The 11,675-nt window shown below is 37.6% G+C and overlaps 1 protein-coding gene across 2 annotated transcripts in view; it reads left to right on the top strand.

The window, feature by feature from the left end:
• The first annotated feature begins 472 nt into the window (after positions 1-472).
• Positions 473-11,675, top strand: part of LOC139444407 (atlastin-2-like) — a 31,467-nt gene continuing 20,264 nt past the window's right edge. Inside the window, exon 1 of one of the 2 annotated variants that reach the window (XM_071225379.1) lies at positions 473-553. In XM_071225379.1, the coding sequence (XP_071081480.1) occupies positions 505-553 (49 nt within the window). In that variant the 5' untranslated portion in view covers positions 473-504. The remainder of the gene's footprint in view (positions 554-11,675) is intronic. The other variant, XM_071225380.1, reaches the window with a different exon arrangement.

Raw genomic sequence — 11,675 nt, 5'->3', positions numbered from 1 at the left:
AGCATTTATTCATTAATTTTAACTTTAACGTGGCTCACCGTTTTATTCATTATCTTTCCATAATTGGAACAGCAGCCGAATGATAGACTTTCTTGTATTATTTATTCATGACGATCTTTGAAGAGAAAAAATACAGTTTATATTGGTAATTCAAAGACATCAGCATAAGATCTTCTGGGTGATTTTTACGACATGAAAATATAAGTTAGGAATACATTTGCATGTATCCAAATACATACCTGTAGTCCTGTACCGTGCATAGGGTTTTGCCTTGGTCATAAGAAGACCGTTTTAAGAACCATAATAATGATAATAGGTCGTCTCGAAAATATTATTGAAATAGTGCACAAGTGCCCGAGAAAGCTGACTTGACCTGAAATAGAGAGTGTCAGTTTACACGATGTATGTATTGAATAAGGGAAGTAACTGGTAGAACTTCACAATTTTCCCATTTGTTCTTTCGTCATCAGAATATGCGCTTGTGACGTCATATTCAAATCTGCTATGGCGGAAAGCCGTAGAAGCAAAATGCCAACATACGATTCTCCACCTGGTAAGATGTCATTGACCGTTATTTGAGCTGTCTTGATCTTAGATTTTGATTAACCAGTCACATATTTGGCACTTTGGCCCAAGAACGCTGAATAGTCTTTTGTCAACAGTAATTCTGAAGGTGAACTCTGCACATATTTTCATCTACAGACTACACAACCACAATGTGCCAGCATGGAAGATATGATACTTTTGTTTTTTTTAAGCAGTGAGGAGAGTGTGTGGTTCATGTAAACGTCTTCTAGAAGCTAAGTCTTGTATATAAAGTGTCACCGCATCGTGCGTTAACCATTAATTAAGATACAGAATCATACATATGTAAGAATACGACGAACACTGGGAGATTGAGGATTCCAGATTGAGCTACCGACCTCTCGGAACTGGGATAGTTTTCACCTGAGCTAGACTTGTGTGTTGGACCTATAGATGTTTTATCAAACAGGGTCGAGTAATCATGAACATTATTGTCATAGATCTAGATAAGGCCAAGAGACACTTTCACCATAAGCTTTACTCTGTTCATGACTGTTCAACATATTCATGCTGTGCAGAATAGGCTTAATTGTTTGTAGTTGGACAAACCAAAATTCAATAACACTCACAAGTGTTTTGAACATGTTTATTTAACAAAGAGATCTGGTCATGGTAGACAAGCGTCATTTAGTAGAGAAAAAGACAACAGCCACATCATTGAAATTTGAATTCATTGCTGCAGTTTATGGAATCTCTGTTTGTCAACATGATCAACACAAGCATGACAAGGTTACAGTGAGGTGCATAACAATATAGCTTTACACATCAGAGTGACCATATTATCGCTAGTTCTCAGTAGGGCTTTGATGACCTGATGTGGAGGATGAATACGCAAATGGAAATAGTTTTTCATGTTTATGATGTATGTTTATCTACATGTGTTGTCACGTCCAGAATGAAACAGATGCAAAACTCACACTCAGAAATTATTTCATGCATTACTAAAAAACAGAACTATGACATACTGCCCCTTTAAGAGTCTTCTATATAATTTTATCACTAATATCAGTTTTAAATAGAAAAATTAATTAATTTTGCAACTGTGGCCGTGGCCGTGTCCATAAGTCCAAGATGTTGGTAAACATTGCACTAATCATTGCAAATTGATCTGGAGTGGAATTTGTCTCGGATATACAGATTTAGCTGTTGGTCTGAATTTATTTACCAAATATCCCTAGAACCATATACCACTGGTATGTGTCAGGATATAAACTGATCCAATATAATGTCGATCACCCTGATGGTTGAGTGAACCATCAATAAGGGAATATTATAGAAGACAAAGACATGCCAAAGATACACTTGTACTTGTAATCAGTTGAAAACATAACCAAAGCGTCCGTATATTTCTAGGCACGACCATTACAAATATAAGTAGTAAGTACTATTTAGATCTGTTTCCAGTGACATATAAAAAACCCAGATTAGTTTCATCCTCATCTGCTGGCTTTGTATCAGGGTTCCATATTTGCTTGTCATCTGGTCCAAACAGCTGTATGATTAGTGTCATCCGTAAACTATTCATGTTTATTATTGCCTCTACAAAGGAGTGTTAGTATTGACTTAGGGGGCAGGGGTGGCCCAGTCAGCTAAGGGACCGCAATACAATGTGCATAGTTGCATCCTTGGGCACACCAGAAACCTAAAATTGTGGGTTTAAATCCTGTTTCGTCCCGATTATGTTTCTTGATTAGTCAACACCATGCTGTCTATACCCATGCTCATGCATTTTCTCAAAGTGGTAAACATCTGAGACCTGCATCACATTGGGCTTTGACATGCTGTGATATACCATGTTCGACATAATAAGCGCCCACGGCGCTCTCCAATTTAGAAATATGGGTGTCTTATAAGAATATTTTTTTGGTGAAAAACAACAGATTTGAAAGATCGTAAATTTCGTGGTTTATGCTGACAGCCTGATATGTTTATATACAACAGATATATTTTTCCAGAATTTATTTTCCCATAATTAAGGATGCATATAACACATGTATTATACACGAATAAATAAGTCTTGTGTACATTGATCAATCGGAAGGGGTGCTAATTGGGATTGTTCACTAGCCACTATATTAGCACATATCGCCGTGGGTGCTTATTAGAGCGAGGCGAACTGGAATACTGCTCAAAGCGCAATTAATCCCAACTCACTCACTAGTAATGAGTTGAAATGTTTATTAGGTGTTTCTGAAATTGAACAATAGCATTAAAGGAGGCTCATGTTTTTTCGAGACCTGCAATTCAAAATAATGTTTTTGTGATTGAAATATACGATTTTTTTAATGAAATTTTGAGTCGTTTAGGTTTAGTTTATTGTCTAATAATCATGTCATAAATGTGTATTCCTAGAAAGCTGAAACTTTGTCTTGAGTTATGAGGACTTCTCAGAGAGGGACTATGCTTCACAATCTGGTCCCCCCCCCCCCCCATCTTCTATTGTTGTTATAACTTTGTGATGAGCTTCCTAAGCTGCAGAAATGGAACACCACTACAGTGGTTGACGTTATGGGGTTCCTCCTTGGGACAATTTCATTCTTTCAACTTTAGTGTGAATTATGTGTTATGAAAAGGACCCATTGCCGTTCATGCTTATTTTCAAACACTGCCACTAGCACAAAGCATGATCAGTGTTTTTGCAAAATATTAAAAGAATGTTTATTTTAGTAGTTAAGTATATGCTAAGGGACACACAGGTTTTTCTACAGTATTCTACAGTATAGCAATAATGAATTTTCTGCACAATTTACACTGTTTAAATGGGGATGATGCACCATATTATAGGCATATTTGTACATTAATTAGAACCTACATTGCCCTGACGAGGGTGCATACAGATATGTAGGTCCACTGGACAATTGCAACAAGCATTGATGAGTTCTTTTCCTGAGGTCATCTGACAGGCTATTTGTATGAACATACAGGAATTGTTTGAATTATTGAGGTGTGCATGATAAGATAGCAAGGACTATTTCCCTGATGTTTTGTACCAGCCCTGTGACTTTTGCAACTAATTGAGGCATTTATCTAGGATTCCAAACAAAGTTGGCTGCCAAATTTGGAAGAATCATTATTTCATTCAAAATTGTGATATTTTTAGTTCTTCTTTTCCTAAATTCAGAGGTATTTAAGGATTGACTGTGTATTTTTTTCGGTTCATTGAGGTATGAATCGAAAAAACCGTTGTGCAAACTGTATGAATCCGCGTAACGGATTCTTACAAAAGTTTGCACATCGGTTTTTCGATTCATACCTCAATGAACCGAAAAAAGATACACAGTCAATGCTTATAATTAAATTCGACAACGTAAACATGTTTTATCTACAATAGTAGAAAACAGTTGCATATATCAAAACAGACAAAAATGACGACATTGATAAACATTCCAGGTGTAGGAATACATACAGTGGCGTGACATGAATCAGGTGATCGTTTAATTTATGCACATAACTTGACACGCCTACACAGTCAGTAGCCAATCAACGGAGAGTGGGATTAAAACAATGTTCATTGGACATGTCAATTAAGGCAAGAGGTGAAAAGACTTGCAACAGTCAGACTGTAACGAACCGGAAGAAATATGTCCGAGAGAAGGCGGCTGTTTCAAATAACATGGTCATTTACTGCGTGATTCAAACATTCCTTCCCTGATTACGGTAAAACACAGTTGGAGAAATGCTAGTTAGAAATGAAACCCGAAGACATGAAAGTTGAACCGAGGCGAGCGGGAAAAAACAGGCGAGCGAGCCTGCACGTTTGCTGTTTCATTCATTCTCGGCCTTCGGTTTCAAAGGGTAGTTTGGACAATGAATAAGCATGAAAGTCACTAAATGTCCTGTGCATGACGATACACGTGAGCAGGAAGGGCATTCCCTCGGCTGTAATATTGGGATTCCCCGACATTCCGCAGTAATAAAAGTAGTGCGCCGCGGTGGGTGTGGCTTAATTTTTTACATTCATTGGGAAATGAATGCAATAACACGTGACCAATTCAGCTAATCAGAATGCAGGGATTTTCATGAACACAACGAAAATTTAATTATTTTAACATTGAACTAAGCACTAAAGGGCAAGTGAACTGAAAAACTGATTGTATTGGTTGTGAATATCAATTTTCCAAGATACATTTAGTCTAGGCCTGGGACAAGTCCAAATTTACTACCCAGGTACCCACACCCCTATAACCCGACCCTACCTGGGTACCTGCTGTAGGTCTCAAGAGATAGGTCCAAATGTCCGGCTGGGAATAGTTTGACCGTTGCGCTGGCAATATGTATTTAGATACCGGGGGGTACATGAATAAAAACGATCTGGTCATGCATAAACTGAAGTTGACTGAAGTTATCTTTTATCAAACATATAAAGTCAGAAGGAATGCAAACATTAGTCACTTATAGTGTTACCACAGAGTTCTAGATAAGCCCTAATTTACTCAATTTTCTTGAGAGAAAAATTCAAAATATTGGTAGAAAGTATGGTTAAGTGAAAGCGCTGAAATCACCTGCTCCATAATTGGTTCCCGAAACAAACCTATTTGGGGGCATGGCCTAAAGCATCAGAGCATGACAAATGTTTTCTTTGGCTAACATGTATAGTCGGGAAGGTATTTCAAGGTACCGACGTTTACTACAATATCTGAAAAACTATCGGACCTACTCCAGTCAAAGTTGGTATGAGATTATTAAACAGTCATACATAACTGCATATTACATTTAAGGACAATCGGTGCATGAATAACAAATCTGTCTATTTAGCTATCACTATATTTCATCACGAACCAGACCTGTTCGTCACGGGTGGAACGAGCATTCATTGAAACAGCTATCTGCATAATGCTACCCCTGCGTCACAGGGCCATATGACACAGTTGAACCAATCAACTCAACTTCGAAAGGGTGCACGGGAATCATGCAGGCAAGAATACGGTGTTAGCGTTGAACGTATCAACGTGCATGATTCCCGTGCACCGTTTCGAACTTCCTGTTTTGGTACAATAGACCACCTGCTATTCCACACGATTAACGTTTAGTTTAACATATCGCATTGAATGTATTGTTATACATTATGTGAATTTACCTCTGATTTTAAGAAAACGAGCATTATGAAGTCAAAATTTTGAACAAAAAAATAAAAAAAATTTTCAAAATGTTGCTGCTAAGGGCACCTGGAATCCTAGATAAACTGTGTACTGGTGTTGGCAATTGGTTCAATTGATTAATGGTTGGAGAAACAGTCTAATTGATCCACTTAATCATTAATCATGTAAATATAATGATTGAATGATCGATCGTGAAAGAGAGTGGAAAATTCATAAGCATTGTGCCCTACATGTAAATAACTATAAATAAAATAGCAAAACTCATATGATATTTACTCAACTCTACAGCACAAAAACACCAACATGCCTTGAAAATGTTGAAGCCTTACCTGCTTCGAGCCTGATGAGGCTTTTGTGTATTTATACATGTGATTCTCAGCTTGTGTTCTGATTACGTAACTCCCACAAATCAGTCATTGTGCATCATGTTTTATTTGATACTGAATTCAAATAATGGTTGTTAGTATACATTAACACTCCAGTGGGTCATGTCGGCATGTTACGCAGTCATACCTTATGTCATGTCAACTATTAGTATATTCCTGCCCAGTATGGTGCGAACGACATAACGTAATAAGTCAGATATGTCTCACTGCATTGATCTGCATGTCTATTATGTTGATTTAGTTTATTGTGATATAAATGTTGACTTGGCTAAATATAATCTGTGACATGTCCAACATCACCCTGATGTTATCTGTTGACATGTGGGACAAAGTTCATTTAGACTAGCTCCTGTAACCAGCATCCTGTACTCACTGCAAGCACTGACTTGGAGCTCTACTTTGAGCAGTATTTACTGGTAGAATCAGACAGTAGGTTCTTGAAATTCTCCCTGCAGGGAGTTTGTGGGGAAATAATCTAATGGAGGTTGTTCACAGACAAGGTATGGTGTTATGTTCCCTCTTGTTGAGATAATATCTAAAAGCTCCATTTTCAGCTTTAGGCCGTCGTTTTAAAGCGTGGTATTCGCTAGTGTGTTTTTTTATAAACATCCTGCATTTTGTTACTTACTGTGTGTTTGTGTTTACCATGTTTAGTCGTTAGAATAGTGCAGATGGGCACATAAAATTAAGGTTACATGATCTTCATTGAACTTTTCGTGGTTAAGTTTTGTCTAGGATCAGTCAGTCCTCTAAAATGTTTGTGCTGCCTCATATTGCTGTGTGAAAGGTAACTAAAACCAGATGTGTGTTGTGCTGTTTGTGAGTTTCCTGGAAAACTGTTGCCAACACACTTGACCTGAAGTCTCTTGTGCTATACTTCCAGCACAAAACACAGCTCTTGGCTAGCTGTCATAGTATGATTCAGATAGGAGCATGATCGATAAGGTCAAAGGTGAGTTTAAATATGTCCTGCGCATGCATCTAGGCCTAAGGTCAGTTGTATATATCAGCCAGCAATGGTCATTGATACCATTATCTGAGCTGATGTCACTGTAAACACTAAACAGGTTTCTGTAATTAGTATGAACAGGCAATGAAGTCAGTCAAAGAGTAGTCACATATCTAGAATCGTGGAATAAACATGGCAGATGAACCTGATTGACCAGATTTAACATGAAAAAGAGAAAGTTTCTAAGGACATTAAAAATAACCTTAGTTACTTTCTCTAATTTATTTGGGTCTTACTCTTAGTTAATTTAAAACCATGAATTCTGATTCATAAGGATCTTTGTGTATGATATTGTCCATATGTTGCCCCTAGGATAATCATTATTGTTTTATGTATCATCATCAATGGTACATTTATGACCATGATTGATGTTATTAAGGCTAGAGTAGAGATTTTTGTAATGTACAAGTACTTCTTCATGACTGCCTGGTGTAGAATTCCAGTGAGCAGGCTTGTGTTGTCAGATAGATATCTAACACTGCTCCAGACAAACGATATTTTATGAAATTGATTCCGAGCATAATGCCATAATATCAGAACAGAATGATTAAGTATGGCCATAATACAAGTTGTTGTCCAATATTCATTGTTATTGATTTAATTTTGATAGATGGATTACTCTTTAATAATAATAGCAATAATAATCATCATCATCGTTATAATTATAATGTGTAGGGCTCCATATCACATATCAACTAATGTGTCATCAATCTCATCATACACATGATATTTGACAAATCAGATTCATAAACAGTCCCTATGTGAGCTAATAGTAATAAACCAATGTAAAAATCTACTATACAACATTCAGCTTTGATTGACTCATATGATTGATAACCATCTGTTGGTATTGCTGTAGAAGAAACAAACTCATTTTCTTCATAGATCTGGGGCGGTCGGGTAGCCGAGTGGTTAATGCGTTCGGTCATCAGGCCGAAGACCCGGGTTCGATTCCCAACATGGGTGCAGTGTGAAGCCCATTTCTGGTGTCCCCTGCCGTGATATTGCTGGAATATTACTAAAAGCGGCATAAAACCATAATCACTCACTCACTCACTCTTCATGGATCCACTCATTCCTCGTAGTGTTCCAACTGATTGAAATAATTGAAGATTGTTGGAAAGTCAAACCGACCAAGTAATCGAACACAATTTTACATAATAGAACACAAACAGAACACAAACAATTTCCCCCCCCCCCCCCCCCACACTCTCAAATCTTGAGATATTTGTGTTTAATTCGCTGCTTATTACTTGGTGAAAAGAGTGAGGTCAGACTCCATTATACAAAAGGTGATGAAGTAGGTATTTGTTTATCTTAGGTGTGATTTAGTTTTGCTGAATAATTTCGATGATTTAAGGTTTGTGATGATCTAATGATCAATCATGATTTTACAACCAAATCCCAACACCAATCACTCCTTGCCATTCTTACAGAAATAGATTTAGAAAATGTATTAACAGCGATTTAGAGTTTGAGTAATTTCTACTCATCCCATATATATAGAAATTGGTTAGGAAGGACTAACTAGATCCAGTTTTTAACCCTTGTAATGTACACATTGTATTGAAGGTCATGTTGCTTAGCAACTAGACGGAGAGTTTTTCACCTTCCCCATGGGCAAGTGCAGACACCCTCACATGTTTACATACTCCTACACCTAGTTGTTTATTTCCCATTTTCCCTTTCTCTTTCCCCTTCAAACGTGCATGTACATTGGTTCTGTAGTGAGTTCTGAAGGCAGGACTGAGTATCAAAGGCTATTACCTATGGAGGCTGCTCTTAGTGAAATACAGTTATAGCTATGATAACATGTATTGGGAATTTTTTAATTCCAATTTGGGATTTATTACTGATATTTGCTGCAGACTTTGGCCTAACTATCGGCCTCTGAGCATGTTGACATTAAACCCTGGCTTCTTTAGGTTCAAGACAAGCTCTGTCCAGAATTCTGTGTTTTCGACAGGGATCCATATTGTTGATTATGTAAAGGTTGATTCTTTCCCCACACATCACATAATTCCTGGAATTGTTTATCTTGGCAGGATAATGAAAGCATGCCTTGCTCTCGTGGAAGATGCTTTCTCTTGAGCAAAGTCAGATATACTTGACAAGGTGGTTTTATTTTAAGATCTATGTGATGATTCAGATGATGTGATTGTGAATCGTGTGGGAAGTAACTAAGCCCTTGATCACAATTCTGTTGATGTGAGTTGATTATCAGCCAGCCAAGAATGCATCTACATACAAAGATTCACACTGATGGAGCAAGTGACCCATTTACCTGTGAATATGATGGGCCAGAACTACGAAGCATGGAGACCCATATTATATTAAAATCAGTTTATACTAGTCCATACTAATCAGGTGGTCAGGCTCTGTGAATTGGTTGATTTTGTGTCAGCGTGTACTCTGACCGCTCGGAGCTCACAATAACAATTACTGGATTGTCTGGTTCAAACTTGAATATTTTTAGCCTGGAATCCTATGACAGGAATATTGCTGAGTACAGTGTTATACAACAAACAAACCTTCAGGACAACACTGCAGTGGGTGCTTATTATGCTGCTTATGTATATAAAGTGACATGACTCCAGAGCTCCAGATAAGCTTTTGCTGTTGTGGGTATTTTACCCATGCATTTTGAAATCATTGGGTATCAGTAATTCTATCTGCGTATTCAAATTTCTGTTACCCACTAGTTTTTACACATGTGGGTATTTAAGTTAAATATTTAAAAAAAACTATTCATTTAGTCCCTGCAAACTGGTGTCATGTGGGTTTGAGAGCTCTATAGGACTAAAAAATACCACGATACTTCCACAAGAAAGTGTGATGGCAAATGATCATGATCTGACTGTCATCGTGGAGTTCGGCATGGTTGACGGAATGCCAACTTCAAAATAAGTTGCTCATTTGCTAATCGAATACGCAGGGTTACTTCACAATATTTTGATGATATGCACAAGTTTTATTTTTGTAGCGTATCTGTAATGTTCGTTGCGTATTTGATACGCTTGGATTATATTTTACTGCGTATTTCTGCATTTCTGATGCGTATTTCACGCACATACGCAGCTTATCTGGAGCTCTGTGACTCATTACCTTGGTTTGTTAAACTGGGTATTTGTTAGTTTGGATCACAAGTCCAGGCATTTATCTGGGATTCCAAACAAAGTGGACGTGGCAGGCAATTTGGGAGAAAATATTGCTCAATGTAATCAAAGTTATTTTGTTAAGATCAGATGTATTTTAACATAGCAATCTAACCTAAACACAATAATGTAAAATTAAGTATTGAAACCTCTTCCTCTTAGTTTTGATCGACCAGTGAAGATCCCAATGCTTGCCGGGCCATGAAGATCTGGGGTAGAATAGGTCTTCAGCAACCCATGGTTGCCGGGCCTTGAAGATTCGGGGTAGAATAGGTCTTCAGCAACCCTATGCTTTCCCTAAAAGGCGATTGATCGGACAGGATCGGGAGGTCAGGCTCACTGACTTGGTTGATGCATGTCATCGTATCCCAATTGCTCTGATAGATGCTCATGATGTAAATCAGTGGATTGTCTGGTCCAGACAAGATTATTTACAACCACCGTCATATAGCTGGAATATTGCTGAGTGCGATGTTAAACACCAGACAAACAAACAAAGAAACAAATCTTAGTTTGGGTCAGCGAAAGTCACTTCAACGAAGCATAAGATAAATCATGTAACTGTATGACATGACCTGGGACATTTTTAATTCCAATGTGGGAATATTTACTGACTTTTTGCTTCAGACTAAATGACAGATGTTTGGGAGTGGGGGGATGTGTAGGACGGTGCAACTTTGTTTTACAGTTAGGTGAATTTAAAAAGATCAGATTTCATTGATTTATCAATACCAGTACTAATCTAGAAGTACGAAGGTTTTTTGACATGCCAAATTTGTTTTTGGACCAACTACAAAAAACAATAAAATAGTAATAATATAAACATCATGCTGTCAACATATAGAAATGTCTGAACTCTGAAGTGCATAAGGCTGTCAGAGAAAGGTATTGATTTCAATTGTGTTGAAGATTGTACATGCATAATTGCATAAGAGATTGGAAAATCGTGTTATGGGTGGCTGGAGGTGGTATTGAATGCAGATGCATAAACAACACTTTCAGGGTGACATACTAAAATCAATACAATGTCTGCATACCTGCCTTTCTGCAGGTGGAAACTCACTGCGGCAGCGACGGGTATTGTTCACAGGTAACAAAGTGCGGAAATTATATGTGTTGCTATTTTATGCATTAGCAACTCAATGTCCTTGATGGGACATGCATCAATGCAGCATTATTGATGAAAGAGAGGCAGCCGAGCCAAGGTGAATAATGATGCTTTTTGTGTTATAAATATATATAATAGGTACGTTTTTCGGCAGGATGAAGCCAATGGATGAAAACGATGTCCGTTGGGGTTATATGCGTATAGAGATGCAAATATCATAGGTCAAGTAAGGACTTCACTCAGTGTTTACAAACAAACATGGCATTGCCCTTGTCAGGCAAAATTAACCATTGGGAATCTGGAGAAACTACTGGGATAATTGCTATCATTATC

The sequence above is a fragment of the Haliotis cracherodii genome, unplaced genomic scaffold, assembly GCF_022045235.1.
Source record: "Haliotis cracherodii isolate W230 unplaced genomic scaffold, xgHalCrac1.p SCAF_5, whole genome shotgun sequence".
Lineage (NCBI taxonomy): Eukaryota > Metazoa > Mollusca > Gastropoda > Lepetellida > Haliotidae > Haliotis > Haliotis cracherodii.
Note: the sequence above shows the minus strand (reverse complement) of the source record. Positions and strands in the feature narration are given on the sequence as shown.